The 16149-nt window shown below is 53.5% G+C and overlaps 6 protein-coding genes across 6 annotated transcripts; 5 read left to right on the top strand and 1 right to left on the bottom strand.

The window, feature by feature from the left end:
- Positions 1-903: 903 nt before the first annotated feature.
- A1O3_00113 (uncharacterized protein) lies at positions 904-1225 on the top strand (the record flags this gene model as incomplete). The annotated part of the gene is made up of 2 exons (XM_007730265.1): positions 904-943; positions 1011-1225. The coding sequence occupies 2 exons, from the start codon at positions 904-906 to the stop codon at positions 1223-1225; spliced, it is 255 nt and encodes an 84-aa protein (XP_007728455.1).
- Positions 1226-2088: 863 nt separating this feature from the next.
- Positions 2089-3247, top strand: A1O3_00112 (uncharacterized protein; the record flags this gene model as incomplete). Its single annotated transcript, XM_007730264.1, has 2 exons — positions 2089-2104; positions 2163-3247. The coding sequence occupies 2 exons, from the start codon at positions 2089-2091 to the stop codon at positions 3245-3247; spliced, it is 1101 nt and encodes a 366-aa protein (XP_007728454.1).
- Positions 3248-4437: 1190 nt separating this feature from the next.
- On the bottom strand, positions 4438-7806 carry A1O3_00111 (fanconi anemia group M protein; the record flags this gene model as incomplete). Its single annotated transcript, XM_007730263.1, has 1 exon — positions 4438-7806. The coding sequence occupies one exon, from the start codon at positions 7804-7806 to the stop codon at positions 4438-4440; it is 3369 nt and encodes a 1122-aa protein (XP_007728453.1).
- An 890-nt stretch (positions 7807-8696) lies between these two features.
- On the top strand, positions 8697-9368 carry A1O3_00110 (uncharacterized protein; the record flags this gene model as incomplete). The annotated part of the gene is made up of 3 exons (XM_007730262.1): positions 8697-8838; positions 8925-9176; positions 9235-9368. The coding sequence occupies 3 exons, from the start codon at positions 8697-8699 to the stop codon at positions 9366-9368; spliced, it is 528 nt and encodes a 175-aa protein (XP_007728452.1).
- Positions 9369-10228: 860 nt separating this feature from the next.
- Positions 10229-11572, top strand: A1O3_00109 (uncharacterized protein; the record flags this gene model as incomplete). The annotated part of the gene is made up of 1 exon (XM_007730261.1): positions 10229-11572. The coding sequence occupies one exon, from the start codon at positions 10229-10231 to the stop codon at positions 11570-11572; it is 1344 nt and encodes a 447-aa protein (XP_007728451.1).
- Positions 11573-12164: 592 nt separating this feature from the next.
- A1O3_00108 (uncharacterized protein) lies at positions 12165-15469 on the top strand (the record flags this gene model as incomplete). Its single annotated transcript, XM_007730260.1, has 2 exons — positions 12165-15369; positions 15402-15469. 2 exons carry the CDS (start codon positions 12165-12167, stop codon positions 15467-15469), a joined length of 3273 nt encoding a protein of 1090 aa, XP_007728450.1.
- Positions 15470-16149: the final 680 nt, after the last annotated feature.

Raw genomic sequence — 16149 nt, 5'->3', positions numbered from 1 at the left:
TGCCGTATCCGATGTACTCCAAAAAGACACGGCAAACGGCGACGGCAGACTAATGCTAGCAGGACAAAGCCGCTCTTTTGGATCCGCCGGAGAGTGGCGCATCTCCCCGTGGCATCCTTCGGCTGTTGCGGGTATCAGGTGGAGGTGGAAGTGACTCGACCGCTGCTTTTCATATTAGATACGCCCTTCCTTTGATTACCGCTGACTGACCAGACATTGATGAGCTGGCGAGACGTGGTTGACGTCCAACCGCTCGACTGAGGCTGTTGTAGTGACCTGTCCGGTTCTCCAATATTCCGCGGGGAGAGTCCAACTTCAGGAAAAAGAGCAAAGTTGCACCGACAATTCTGCTTTCTGCTCGAGGTCTACTCCATGCAATTGCTGCCTCGTTGCTGATGATGGTTGCGAGAGCGAGTGTTTGAGAAGGCTTCTTTCAACCTTGCAGCTTCCCTGGCAGAGGCTTCTGCGCAGTCACGGGACTTTGATCTGATCTTACTATCTTATCACACATCTCCTACCCATCAGATCTGCCTCTCATCTCCGAGCGAACTCAAGACCCTCCGTTATTACACCCAATGCTCCGTAAAATGCTCCCTTCTTCGATGTTTCGTACTGGAAGCCTCTTAGACGCATCTTGGTAGGTACCAATCGGCTTCCAACAACTGCGGACGAGGACCGAAGTCAGAGGTCAGTGGTGATGTAAGGGGATCAAGGACGTCATGATTCGACGGGACCGTGTCTTCGAGATCCCATCAGAAAGTGATGCAGCGGATGTTCCTGAATCGCTTTGTGAGATGTTTTAACATTGAACATTATGCGGTCAGATCCCCTGACTTCATAAACGCTCAGCAAAGTTGCAGGACTACTAATCGCTTCAAGTGTGAGTGACTTGCGACAGCCAAAATGGGCAGCAATACAAGGGAGATGATGAAGAACAAGAATGGTGAGTATTTCTCTGACCTCAGCCATTCCGTGGCTGTTCTCCCTGGGGCTAATCTAAACGATTCCAGTGGCTGGTGGTCAACTAGGTATCCTGTCCACAGACCCTCCAACAGGTTTCTATCGGGACGGATACTGCAGAACCGGGCCCGAAGACAAAGGCAACCATTCTGTCGCAGCGACCGTGACCCAGGAATTCCTCGACTTCACGGACTCAAGAGGGAACAATCTGAAAAAGTCTGGAGTCAAAAGTGGAATGAAATGGTGTCTCTGTGCACACCGATGAATGGAAGCTCTAGAAGCCGCGCAAAAAGGACAATTGTCACAGTCAGCAGTACCACGCGTGCAGCTAAACGCATCCCACGAAAGTGCTCTGAAGGAAGTCAAGTACGGAGACCTGAGCAGGTATGCGGCAAAGGGGGAAGCAACAAATCAAAAATCTAGGCAGGAGACACATCACACTCCGGAGTCGCCCGGCGGGGCTGTGAAAGAGAGCACTGAGATCAGCGGAGACTCCGAGACAACTGGGGGTGTGGGCGTGCGGACAGCCAAGCGTGGAGAGTGAGCAGGCTCCTCTGGTGGTGAGCAAGCGAGACTGAGAGTAGTTGAATTCCAGCTGTGTATGTAGTATAATAGCCATGGGCATCGTGGTACTGTGCTCGACTGTCGTGGAGATCTCCTACCTACATATAGGTACGCAGCGGGGTGCCAGCGACGTGTTCAGACGGAGTATCAAACTGCGTGTCATGCTTCACCGGAGCCAATGCCAAGGCCGAGGCCCCTTTCGCCATCGAGACCGAAAGCCGCAGTTGGCAGTTGCGGGAGCAGATGCCACCGACAGAGTCAATACTCACGGCGGTGGTTGAAAGAGAATCCCATTCCCGCTATCGGCCACCGTACACCATACACCCTCCACCCACATTGATATCCCGCTTCCTCTCAACGACCAGAATATGGTGTTTGCCCTGCTCTCCAAGCCATCTACCTAGCCCGGACATCCCCAAGCGAGTGCGATAGCCGATTCTCCACAGCATCACATCGGCTCCAGCCCATCCATGACACCGTTGCGTGCCCCTTGATCCCACGTCCGAGGAGGAGTTGTGGCCACCATCCGCAGGCGGACTGCTCGGTCGAGGCGTGACCGGTGCCATGTCTGACTCCGTCGGTATGCTGAATACAAGTCTATTGCTTACCGTCTGTCTTCTGACCGGCTCAACCTGTAGATCGCGTGTTCGTTCACGCTCTAGCCACCGTCCGTCGACTACCGCGAACCGGGTCCTCACGACCGCCTCCATCTGCTCGTCTACGGCTCTATGGCCTGTACAAACAGTCCATGGAGGGAGACGTCGAGTCTATATTGCCCCGTCCGACGCTGCCTACCGTGTCTCCCGATCCAAACAATTCCAGATCGAACAATGTCCATCGCTATGCCTCCCGCGACCTTCGAATCCGCGAAGCCGAAGCCGAGATTGAGAAGTGGGATGCCTGGCATAGTTGCGCTGGAATGTCACGGACAGAAGCCAAGAGACGGTATATCAGCACGTTGATCGAGACCATGAAAGAATATGCAAGTGGGACGCAGGAAGCTCGCGAATTGGTGTCGGAACTGGAATTCGTCTGGAACCAGATACGAAGCCAAAGCGGGAGTTCCGAGGACGAAGACGCGGATTCGCCCACCAGGCGGCTTGAACGAGCAGGGCTGAAACAGACAAAGAGTTTTGGCAGCATACCGCCTGGTGTCAGTCTCACAGCGGAAGGCAGTGGGGTTTTAAGCAGACTGAACTCCGACCCAAATCGGCTGCGCGTCCTCTCGCCTGTTTCCCAGCGCGATAGCGATGGTGTTGTGGAAGGGGAAGAGGTGGATCCCGAGACAGGTGCCGTGATCGACCCTCCTCCCACGACACAACCGCCTGTGACGGAATCCGAATGGAGGCACCAGATTGAATCACATTTACGGAATCTGTCGACCGAAGTTGCCGCGTTACGTGAACAACTATCAGCAAATCACCTCCTGTCATCGTCATCATTCTCTCCTTCATTGACGTCTAGGCGGCGAAGACTCTTCTATCGCATGTCTGCCTGGATGAAATGGCTGGCCTGGGGGTTTGTCAGACAGCTTTTGATGGATGCTGGCCTGGTATTACTGTTCATCCTGTGGGCAAGGTGGAAGGGCTATAAAGATCGCAGGGTGGAACATTGGGTAAGGCGTCGATGGAAGGAGGTCGCTCGAACCCTGGCAGATGTGGACAAGTGGCTAAGACAGTCGATACAAGTCATCCCCATACCCGGTATCTGGAAGGGTCCTTGAGGAGGTTGATGACAGAAAATAAGACTCAGCGCCGGGCGTATGCCCATTATCATCTCATCTCTGGAACTGCCGGGCTACAATGATCCTCTTGATCCAGCATCAGCAAATTGACCATCCAGTATGCATCCATACAGGTCCGGTTTGTTTGTCTCGGGACAATTGCAAGCCACTGCTTCGTTCAAATTCCTTTGAGCTTGTCGTGCTTAGAATGGAAATGGGGCGCAACTGACTTGTGCACGTCTGACCGCTGCTTCTGGGATGCTGGAAGGCCTGCGAGGCTCTCTGTCGGCCGATATGGTCCGTGTCGGTAGTATAGTCCCTTGACCCGAGCCCGCCAAGGCCCTCTGAAGGTCCAAAGGAGTGGAGGAACAAGAGACCATGATTCATATGATTCGAGTGGTCCTGGACCGATGTTTGAGGCTTGATTTGGACAACGGGACAGTATTGGAGCTGCACAAATCCTCCAAGGTTGATATCTACACAGATACTGTCAAGGCTGTTTGTTGATCATGGGCGGGCGATCTCACGAATTGAATTGCGCCAGTGCAAATAGTTAATCAAACGTTCGAGATCTCACGAATTGCGAAAGTGCAAACACTTAATCAAACGTTCGACATGCATAGAAAGCCGATACTGGAGCGTGCGTGGGTGTCTGTTCTAGTTTCCATTTCCGTCTCCGTTTCATTTTCCAATTCCTTTAGCTGACGACTAGTATTGCAACAGTGAGATACTGTATTTTCTCTCGATCGAAAACACATCCATGGTGTGTTTAGGTTTGGCCTATTAGTGACACATCCTGGTCCTTCTGTTCGACGGCTGAGAGAAGAAGTATCCTGGACAGCCATCGACCTGTACTCGTACCCAAATAGGGGGTTTCCCGTCGTGCTGTTAGAGGGGAGTGGGAGTCGACGACACCCTTTCGATCTCCATGGTCGCTTGGAAGAATCGACCTTGCCTCGTCTTTGACACACTATCAACCCATTCTGTTCAATGGTCCTCGTCGCTACCCAGGACCCGGACCCTGTGGCCACCCAAAACCCCGACCCCGTGGCTCAGGATCCCCTCTTCGTGAATGGGCAGTTGGTCTTTGTAGCTCTGAATGGCCAGCTGGTCATCGTAGCTTTGAATGGCTCCCATGTCAGGGCAAGATCGATCCAGTCACTGCTCAGTCATCCTCGTCTAGTCACCGCTCAATCGTCGTCATCGCTGTCCAAGACTCGTCGTGCCCGATTACCTCTCAGCGCGGTAGAAAGGCGGATTTCCGGGGCTGCCGTCTTGAACGACTTGGTCGTGTCGCCGAGAATGGCTTCAAGATCCGGGAAGTCTTGGTCATAGTTACTGCTTTGCTGGGACAGGAAGACTCGCTTCTCCGGCATAGGGGACAGATCAGGCAGGGAGGGCGACGGTTCATCTTCGCTTGACGATGCGGCGTGATTGGCCCTCTTGTCGTTGCTGTCATCGTCATCGTCGATAAAGCTGTCGTTGTCACCGTATCGACTACTGCTCAAGGTTGACCTTGTAGGACTGGATGAGTGTATGGTTGGTAGTGGACGTGATGTCTTGCCAGCCGAATGAAGGCGAGTCCGCGCTTGTGTCTTCTCTCTTGAATTTCCCAAGACGCGGGACCTCTGTTCAGACCTCCGAGGTTTCATCAAGCCACGCGATCTTTTCATACTGTGTTCGGAGACGTGTTTGGCACGATCCACGTTCGGACTTGACTGGTCTCCTCTATCCCATTGCTCGACATCACCGTAGTCCCAAGGACGCTCCCAGTCCTTGCCCGGTTCCCGCATAGCCTGGAAAGCCTTCACAAGTAATGTGGTGGCTCTAGAATGCTTGATTGCGTTTGTCTTTCCCAGGCTTTGTTGTTGCTCCGGAAACGCACCAAGTCTGATGTGCTGGATGAACTCGTCTTGTAGCCCGGCCAGTCGCACATATCGTAGGTCCAGCTGCTCTTCTTCCTCTGCCGTCAGCACAACTTCGTGCAGAGGCGGCAGCACGGCAACTTCTCTGTCAATCTTTCTCCCTGGGCTTGCTTTCTTGACCTTTTCTTGGGTCTTTTTCCCCTTCCCGAGGAATGTGAAGCCGGTTTGGACTCCGTCGGGCATGTTGAATTTCTTAGCCGGCTTCTTGAGGTTCCTGGCCTTGCGTCGATTAGGCACCAATGGCGTGTTCTGCGTGTTCTCGATCGGAATCTCGACTGCGCGTTTGTCAACCACGGGACTGATGTCTTTGGGCACGATCCTGGGCGACTCGTCTTCGTGAAACTGGAAGTCTTTCCCCTTTGCGATCTTGTCCTGCATCGTCTGATAGTTGTCTTTTGCTTGGCGGTAATCCTGTTCCTCCTTACCACGCATCAGTAGCAACACGATTCGGCCCGCTCTCTTCCGGCCTGTGCGGCCCATGCGTTGTAGCATGCGAATAGGAGACTTGGAGCTGTCGTAACAGATGATCAAGTCTACCTCGCCAATATCAAGGCCTTCTTCGCCAATTGACGTGGCCACAATCGTATTGTACGTTCCAGCCTTGAACTTTTGGATGATGTCCAGCTGGGTCTTTTGGCCCATCCCCTCGGATCCCTTTGTGCCAGATTGCCCGACAAAGACGTGTGCTCTGACTATAGGACCATGTCTGTTGAGTACTCTCACAATCTCCTCGGCACTGTCCCGATAATGCGCGAAAACCATGATTCGGGTGCTCGACGGTTGGGTGGCGCTGCCCTGTCCTTCTCCGGCATCCATGAAATGGTTCAAAACCACCGTCTTCAGATACGACAGTTTGGGATGTCCCACAAACTCGGGATTGTTGATCCAGCCCCTGAGTCGGTTCATCAGTTTCAGAAAGTTCTCGTCCTTGGCCACCTGTTTGGCGTATTTCCCCCCACCGGAAGCCTCATCCGCGAACACTTTCATTTTGTGATAGAAGGGACCAATGCCATGATATTTGAGGAGCTCGAGATTGTGCGCCATACTCATCAGCACGGCAAAGATCCCTTGCACCATTCCCTTGACGCCGGCAGGCGCCCGTCTGCCCGCTTCCGACACTCTCCACTGGTCCATGGCCATCTTCAGACCATACAGGGTGATCCGCTCTGGATCTTTCCCCCAGTATGCGTTTTGGGAGTTGAGTTTATTCATCAAGGGCTGGACCGCGGCCGAAAACAGTTTCAGTGACATTGTCATTTCGTCGGAATTGTCAAATATTTCCGTCTCGGTCTCTCGACTGTGGACAAACTCACGGATGTCGAGAGAGTCCTCCGTCCTGATCTCGACTCTAGCGATCCCAAGACCGTCAATTACCGCCTGGACAGCCTCCACAGACGCTCCTGGCGTTGCGGTCAACGCGAGGACGCGGAAACTTGAGTTGAACCGCCTTAGAAACCTGACCACTTCGACATAGGCGTAGTTTCCTGTGGCTTTATGTGCTTCATCAACCACGACGAGGACAATCTTTTTGGGATCACACATGCCATTTCTGAGGTCGTTGATCAGAGTCTGGGGTGTCATGAAAAAGACTCGTTTGTTTTGCCATTCCTCGGCCCGGATGGCCGGTGGAACCTCTCCTGTGAGCATGGTGGTCTGCGACCGTGGGATCCCGGCGATATGGAAACATGCGTCGACTTGTTGGGACACAAGCGGTTTTGTAGGAGCCACAAAGATAATCTGCGCATTCTCAGTCCATCTGAACCAATTCAGCATGACGGTGGCAGCAATAAATGTCTTTCCTAGGCCAGTAGGGAGGGCAACAAGGAGGTTGTGGAACAGGCCCTTGTGGACAATGGTGTATTGGTAGTCTCTGATCCTACCCAGATTGATGGGATAGACCCAGGTGCCCATGGCGTCTCGATTGATTCTGTGATGGGTCGGAGGTTCATTTCTGTTTGCCAGTGGCCAATTGTGGGCTCGGCCTTGGGTCTGTGTCCTCGGAGGCTCCTGTGGTGTGGTATGAAGTCCATGCAAAGTGGTCTGGCGGAATGACGGCGTTCTTTGTAGCGAAGAACGTGGAGGAGGTATCCGATTGGACTCGAAACTCTGCCTTGTATCTTCAGCCCGTGAACCGCCGGCTGGAGCATTGACAGCAGCTTCCAGAGCTTCTAGCAAAGCGACGTCATCGTCATCATCCTCGAATTCATCGGCTTGGAAGGACGTTTGGGCATGTGGCTCTGAGGTTCTGGACTGAGGATCTGTCTGCTGCCTGGAAGGGGTAGCATCAAAATCTTGACGAGGCTTCATCCATCTCGGGCCTCTGATCCTGGAAGGACTGGACCACTGCTGAGTTAATTGAGTTACAAAGGTATCAGTTTGACGATCGTCACACAGAGGTACGTGGATACGGGCTTCGTATTTGGACTTGTGATTTAGCTGATCATCTTCGTCGTCACCTGCTGCGTCGGCTGGTTCACTGGATGGAAGATCATACTCTTCATCAACTGAGGCATCACGACCTCGGCCCTTGAGGCGAGCTCGTTTTCGCGGTCGAGGATGATCATCGGTCTGGGAGCTTGGTACCAGCACCTCCTCGGTGGAGCTGGCCTCGGCTTCGTCGTCGATGAAATCCATAATGGCTCTAAGATTCATACGAAGCTCTTCGTAACGCATCAACGGACAACTTCGGGCTTTGGAGAGTGACGCGAAAACGCGCTACGCGATAATGACACGTCCAACGCGAAAGTGCGCGTGGTCACGTGACTAGGACTTCTTCAATTGGGCTTACCTACTGTAGTCCTCCGTACTCTGTACTATCCTAAGCACAGTTCTATTCGATGACCTGCCGGAGTTCTCCAGAGACGAGTGATCTTTGTTATTATCTCCACCGCCATTAATGTTTACACCACCGCCATTAATGTTTACAGCAGAGACAACTCCAGCATATTTTGAGGACGAGGGCGCACACCAAAGAAACCGCGCGGATTGTTGCGCGAGCCCCTAAGCGTGTCTCAGCCAGGTCGGTGATGATCAAATCAGGGTCAGCCGCGGTGTTGCCTGAGACTCAAAGACTAACATCCGACTGGGGCTCATAAGCGACAATTTCCTGTGAGTATGCAACATTGGACGTTAGAAAAGCACCAAGAGCAGACCACAGTCCTGACCTAAATGGATCAAATCCTTGTCGAAGGGGAATCCTGGCGACATTGGCTCGTTCTAGTCGTCACCCTCCGCAAAGGGGCCCATGTAGCCTCGCACAGCGCCCATTGTACGGAGTATTTACTTCTACCATTCCCAGCACATAAGTCCTTGGTCGCATCCTGTTTCGCGAACCTTTCTTTGCTTCCATACTGGCCTGTGTGCCGTAACATTCGTTTCCACAGTCTACGACTGATATACATTCGTTTTCGGCCTATCCTCAGTCCTTTCCGCCACGTTGGCTTCGATCCCTCCCTTTTCGAACTAACTCTACCGCCCTCAAGCCTGGTGTTTAGCCCCTTGCAAGGGTTTCATCCTTCATTGAAATGCGCTTCTTCCGTTCTTTGATCACTTTCGGCATTGTCGCCCTGGTGGCCGCGCAAGACTTGAGCTTGACCAGCAGCAGCGCCACCAGTGTTGCTTCCTCCTCCCCGACGCTTGATGCGCAGACGAGATGCTTGCAGAAATGTGAGTAGAGAAACGTTGTTGTGAAGTCTGGAACATTAATAAAGAGGGATAACATACAGGTGGTTCTGCTGACGTCTGCTGTCAAGCTGCCTGTGTCAACGTACCGTGTCCAAGTCAACTTCAGGCGAATGCGACCACCGACTGCGCTGCTCAATGCCCGCAAGGCAATGGCACCCAATCCGAGACAGAGCAATATGCCAGTTGCCAGGCATCATGCATCAGTTCGTACTTCCTGTCCACCGGAACGCCTGCCCCAAGTGCGACAGCCAGCCCTGGTTCCGGGACTGTCACATCTGGAGGAAGTGCTGCGAGTACAACCGGTGGCTCAGCGGCATCAAGTAAGTTTTGTCTTCAAGGCCGGCCTCTTGTCCGTATCAAAGGCTAATCCAGGTGCAGGAGGCAGCGCAGCGACTGGTGCATCTGCACCGGCTTTGGCGACCGGCTCTTCCAGCAATGGCGCCAACGGACTGCATCTCGGCATGTATGGACTAGGATGCTTGGGTCTGGTTATTACAGGCTTGGCCCTGTGAACTGGAGGACTGCCTAGAATTAGCACAGGGGTCAGAAATGCGACGGAGGATGGTGGCTAGTATCTGAGATGCACATCCGACACAGGCTTGCAGTTTGTCTGGGACAATGCACACATTAATAGTCCGTAGTCTGCGACTGCGTCATTTCTCCAGGCTCGTCTCTGCCCCCTAGAATTCACAGGGGCCTCCTATAGGACGCGTGCAGTGGTGATCAACAAAACGTGGCTGATGCATGCAAGATACATAAGACGGTGCTCCGTCCTGCTGCTGGCACCATTCAACACCCTGGTAGATGCCCGGTAGAGGGCATAGGCGACGTGTCACTCACTTGGCGCTGCTGGCGGCGGCTTTGCAGATCCCGCGCTGACAGGGCCCTTAGCCTTATTAGGAGCCGTTGGGCCTGAGATAAGCCTCCCAAGCCCCCTGGCCCTGCTGCGGCTTGCGCGGCTGAGCTGGGCATTGTGTATCTAGTAGTGCATCATCTCACTTATCACTGAAATTTCTCCCCTTCTGCTCTCCTCCGTGTATTCTTCCTTTGCATAAAGTCCTGTCCACGATCAGTTCCTCCTATCCCTCGCGGAAGCCTCGGGTATGGATTGCATATCAGCTTAGAGAGCCACACGAGCCCGCCATATCATATCCCGGGGCAGAGTCACTTTTGCCGCCACATCCTCTCCTCCCAGGATCCTACCTTGTTACGGATCGATCTCTCCAACCGAAGCGTGAACGGACCTCTTGCCCGCATGTGCAGACAAATAGCCCAGCCTGAATCTCAAAACTAGGCTCCATCGATGAGGTGAAAGGCAGGGGCTCAGCTTGGTTAAGAGATAAGACCACATGGTCAAGGCCTTGAGGCCACGATGCCCGACATACAGCTGCCAGCGTTCCGCTCCGGCCAACGTCTTCGTAAGCCTCTGATCGAATATTGTACGAACGAATGGCGCAATACCCCAGGCTATGACACTCCAAATTCACCCCATTTCGTGGGCGATACCTTCTTGGACAGGGTCGAAATCTTGGTGGACAGATCGATTGCCGTGATCAGAGCGCCGAAGTTCCGACGACTTTTGCTGTTGCTAGTGGTCATGACTGTTTCGTCGATTGTGCTGTGGACCAAGATCATTGCGCCCTTTCTGCAGGAAGAGAGAGCAACATGGTCGTCACTCAACAAACACGCGGACTCGGCGGCCAATGCCGGTGTATTTGGAGTCAATATTCGACCTCGATTCTCTGACATGACACACCTACAGACTCTTGATCGCAGTCTTGTCCCCGGCTTATTGGATGAAAGAGGAGAATTATCAAACAAGAAGAGACTGGTGTTTGTCGGAGACATTCATGGCTGCCGAGAAGAGTTGGAGCAACTGCTGAAAAAATTGAAGTTCGATCCGGTAACAGACCACTTGATAGCCGTTGGGGATATTGTCAACAAAGGTCCGGACTCACCTGGAGTGATTGACCTTCTGCGCGGCTACAAGGCTTCTTGCGTACGTGGCAATCACGATGATCGACTGCTTTTGGTCGCAGACGAGCTTCAGTCGAATACCTTAGAGTCGAAGAACAAGGATCAACAAGGATCCGAACACACGCAGCAGACATCCTTGAAGGCCGATGACGAAGAAAGAAAGTTAGCAAAGTCGCTCAATTCCGAACAACTCGCCTGGCTCAAGTCTTGTCCTGTCATACTTCGTGTGGGACAGTTGAAAGCCTTTGCTGGTGAGGCCGTGGTGGTACACGCCGGTCTCGTTCCGGGGCTTGCTCTCGACAACCAGGACCCAGCTTCGGTGATGAACATGCGAGTCATCGATCTCGCCACTCATGTGCCGTCAAAGAAGCACGAGCGCGAAGGAAGTGTGCCGTGGTACAAGTTGTGGAACAGATACCAACGGCTTATTCCAGCACGCGAACGGTTTGCACGACTCAAGAGCGGGGGCAAATCGAGAGCCGGTGAAGGACAGACCACCGTCATCTACGGCCATGACGCCAAACTGGGCTTGCAAATGCAAAAGTACTCGAAAGGCCTCGACACTGGCTGTGCGAGGGGCGGCAAACTCACCGCACTGGTAGTGGACGACACGGGGAAGCAAAAGGTTGTCCAGATTGGCTGCAAGGACCGGCGCAAGCGACCACCAGTCCAGGTCGACGTTGACGATATCCTTCAGAAAGGGAAACCAGGGCCGCCAGTCGGTGGCTATGTCGACTAGACCTTTACTTTGGAGACCTAACGATTCTGCTCTTCACTCGAGATTGCATAGCGGCCGGGGCTTTACATACCATAATCACTGTAAAAATGCATCCTGAACATTCTGGACGTCCGATGTTGCCTGTATTCCTTGCTTGGAACTGCTGTCCAGGAGATCATCCAGCCAGGACGTCGGTGGCACGGCCTAACCACTCCAACCTCCGAGAGCAGGGTAACTACGTGCTCCATTCTTCACTGCCGGTTGCTACAAAGATGTGGAATGCTCGCGTGGTCCGTGTCGTTCTTTGTTCACAGGCGGCAGACTTCAAGGCTACAGAATATCCGAAACCGGTTGCGCCATCCTCGACTCCATTGGCCCTCTCAGTGCGTGTCCGATCGCAAATGTTTCTTTGTTCACTTCAGTCTCACATGTAGCCGACCACGTCAAAGGATGCATCTGAAACCCTCTCTCCGTGAACTAGAAGAAGGGCAGTGCTCTATAGCCAGCCGTGGTCGAAGTCGATGCACTTACAAGCTACCTATAACTCCCACGAAGTTCGGGCGAGAGTCACTACTCTCTCAGTTGACTTTTAGACCGGCCACGATTTCGCAAAATGGATCCGACCTCAACTAGCCCCGACTTGGACCAACAAAGCCTTGTGGAAGATGAAGATCCTGGTGACCTCCGAGAAGTGCGTGGTTTGGGGCTCTTCATCTCTTCCCCTAAGTTGAACCTTTCACGAGCCGTGGGTAAACGTGCTGAAGTCAGCCCTCCACGCAAAACCCCTCCGATCTCAAGCGTGAATAGCAGCATCTATGAAACGATTATTGCGAAGGCCTCTCCGTTACTTAAGGCTGCTGCGGACCAAAAGCGAGAATCAGAAGAGGCGCTCAGCGACACCGTGGAGGCACCGATAGCCATAAACAGCCAGACTGCGGCACCACCCACACCAGAGCTCGCTCGGGAAAGGCAGGGAGACATGGCGGAGGCTGTTACTCCGAGTGAGGAGCAAATACCGAACGAAGAATTGCGAGTCAAATATGGACAGCTGCTCGCTGAAAAGGAGTGGCTGCAAATGCAACATGAGGAATTGCTCAAGAAAATGGATCTTCTCGAGCAAGATTATCTAAAGCAAAGGGAGGAATTGGAAGACTATCCTCAGAAGCTATCTGAAGCAGAGGACCTCTGTCGCAGGAGACAGCAGGAGGTCGCCTTTCTGGCCGAAACTGCGAACATTTTTCACCAGGCACTCAACACAATCCGAGAAGAGCTGGAGGAGCTGAAGTGCCGAAATGTGCAGATCGAGCGCACCAAAAAAGGCTTCGAAAAGGAAGCGACCGACGCAAAGAATGCACAAACGGAGTGTCAAGGAATGTGCCGAGCAAAGGAAGAAGAGATTGCGAACCTTACCAAGAAGCTCGAAGAATACAGGCTGAGGAGTGAGGAATCAGAAACCAAATTACAAGCTACCAAGGAGGAATACAAGAGGACGCTTGAAGAGATGAGGGAGTGTCGTAACTGGATTGACAAGGCACGTTCAGAACAGATTCAAAGAGACGAGGACCAAATCCGGTTCTGTGATAGACGCTTGATGGAGCTTCTATCCAAGCGTCACGCCTTTCAGCACCTGTCGACATCGCCATTCGTGCAACACCAAGCCCTGGCCGACTTTCTCGCTTCTCCTTTGGCGACTCTTCCTTCCTCATTTCACAGCCTGGCCAACTCACCCAGGAGCGCGACCTTTAGACACCTTCCTCCGAGAAATACGAACTCAACAGCTTCCATTCGCTCGAACTGGCCAAGGTCACCCGCGTCATCCCGTCAGTCATGGCAATCGTCCCAGCGCGGCGCCTCCTCTCATGCTGGTGCTTCAACAGTGTCCAATCCCGAACCACTAGAGTGGATCACGCCTGACTACGGAGACGCTTCTCCTGGTCCGTCTCGCCTGTCCCTTGAAATTGCAGACCTTCAAAAGCGCATCAACCTGTCAGGATTAGTATTGTCGAGGCCTCTTTCTGACCAGTATTATGCACAGCTCTCGTTGGATAGCCCAAGCCGGCCAGAGCCATTGAGGATCCAGGGTATCCTTGACCGAGGTCAAGAGGAAGAGACCATTCGTGACGGAGCACTGGGTAAAGTTGAGGATGAGCCGCAGTATTCCCCCTCTGAAAACGCGACTCGAGAGTCGAGGGAGGGAAGTACACAGGTGCCTGTAGAGGCCAATCCACAGCCGCAGGCTGGCCAAGGTGCCGATGTCCAACCACATCAACTGAAGTCCAGCGGCAGCGAGATTAGCATTGTCGGTCAGGGCCTAGAGCTCTTGGAGGAAACATCGCCACTTCACAAAGGCCGACCTGTTTCCGAAACAGCAGGGCCATCAATCACCTTGTCACCTTCAAGTCATCATGTGGATCTAGACAACGACGCGGGTTCGGCCTTGGCCGACACCGCGCAAAGCGAGAATCAACGCCGTCGGACCAGCATAAGCGAGAGATCACGGGGGACAGCCGGGAACCTGGCTCCCATCAAAACAAAACCCAATGCCTTTCAGAGCAGCTCGACCAGAGGCCCGCCTCCGCGAAGTTCCATTCCGCCCTCAGATGTAGTCGGTGAAGACAGGCTGACTTCACCATCGCGCTCACCACACTCCGAGAAGGCCCAGGACAGCGCAGCCACTAGCAGTGCCGTCGAGTGCCATCAAACACCCGGGCTGCGTCAGCGAAGATCCATATCGCCGCAGCATCAGTCAGTCGAGCCACTTCACAATCCGCTTTCTGTGGAAGAACGGCTCCGCATGAGATCGACGTCGAGGTCGCCTCCAGATGTCAAGGTTGGAAGGTGGATAATGATGGTTGGAGATGATTCTCCCGGTGGGTCGACGCTCGGTGGGTCGACGCTCATTGGTTCGGACTACTCAGACCAGATGAAGGATTACAGTCGTCTCGACCCTATTGGGGGGGCCTGGATCGCGGCTTTGGGAAGCGGCTCTCCCAGTCCAACTTCGACCCGCCAGGTGACTGAGATACACCTCTTCCCGAATCTCAGCAATTCGACGGAGAATGTCGCCGGGGTTGCAAACGACCTACAAAGCCGGGGTACCCGAGAATCAGGAACCTTTCTCAGCTCTTGTCGCCGTGCATCGGCCCAGGCTGCAGAAACACAGACAAACTTCGTGTCTGAGTCGACGACAGACTCTATCATCTCCAAAGGTATCAAGATCCTCAAACAGCTTCCCATATATGAACGCCGCACTGAGAGCATATCCAGCGAATCCTCCAAGGCCGTGACCACTCCATCGATCTCTCCGGTCATGTCGTTCACCGACATCCTTGATGGTCTTGAGCAAGTTTCAGACGACGATGGGAGTCAGATCCGCGATTCTGCAAGTGAAAGCGGACCTGAGCCTACCGAGCGCGAACTCGAATTTGAGGATGACCCTGTGATGACTGGGAAGACATCCCGGGGAGCAGGAAAGGAGATCCAGTTCACCTGGGGGGCAGCCGCAATAGTCTCGACGACCTGGCAAGAAGAAGAGGCGTCTCCGACAGCAGAGCGAGAAGGCGATGCTCGGGCCCAATATGAGAGCAGGCCATCTTGCACTCCTACATTCTATTGCACAAGCTCATCTCTCAGTGGATATGTTGACCGAAGCCCCCAACAACTGCTCTTGCTTATCTTTGTGGCATACGTAGCGTTGGCACTTTTTGTGCTCGGACGAGGACCACTGGCCTCCACGCTGAACGTCGGCACGTGCAGCACAAACTCCCATACCACAAGGATTCCGTGGTGTGCACTGAGAGACCGACAGACAAGAGATTGTACGTGTACTACGGTGCTCACGCAATTCCAGCCCCGATTGATTGTCCCGACCAGCATGGGCAAGTCAGCCGTGCCATTGCCATGCAAATTGGAACATGATGAGCAGCCGCAGATAAACCATCCTCGCTCTTTTTCTCCTTGGGCAGCTTCAGCCACAACCTCAATGCTAGAGGTGGAGGAGGCGGAAGGGACCGTCACATGCAAGCCTGAAGCCAGACTTGCCAGTGGGCCACCTCAATCAAAATCAGAACCCCAACCAGAACCAGCACCGACATCCAAATCGATGGTTGTCGCTCCATCCCAAAGCAAGCGTCAGCAGTCTTTGTTTCAGCTATTCATGTCATATTGTGCTTCCTTTCTTCCTCGTTGGAAAGCAGACGTTGCAAATCATAGCACGCACGTTCACACTCAGACATCATATTATACTGAGGCCGGCGACGCTGGTAACGATCCTACGTGTGCCTCTGACCTTGAAGCCAAGTCGAGATGTGAAAATGCGGTCTCCCAGCGGAGGAGCTCGCTCAAGGAGTCCTCCTCCTCTCCTTGTTCTTCTTCCAAGCCGGTATCATCGGAAATCCATCCTCCGGCAGCGTCCTCAGAACCCGAAGACGTAGAAAGCAACACAGACAATTCACCGACGTCAAAGCGGGGACACCAGCCCACCCACTCCCATCCAAGAAACAAGAATGTCGCACAACAACGCTGGTACAGCTCTGGGTACGAGCCCGGGGGGCCGTGTTACTGGGGTTTCTCCCCGGGGATTCAGAGACAGCTGGATA

Source organism: Capronia epimyces, assembly GCF_000585565.1.
Source record: "Capronia epimyces CBS 606.96 chromosome Unknown aczIQ-supercont1.1, whole genome shotgun sequence".
Classification (NCBI taxonomy): domain Eukaryota; kingdom Fungi; phylum Ascomycota; class Eurotiomycetes; order Chaetothyriales; family Herpotrichiellaceae; genus Capronia; species Capronia epimyces.
The sequence above is the reverse complement of the archived record's forward strand: the minus strand, read 5'-3'. Positions and strand labels throughout refer to the sequence as shown.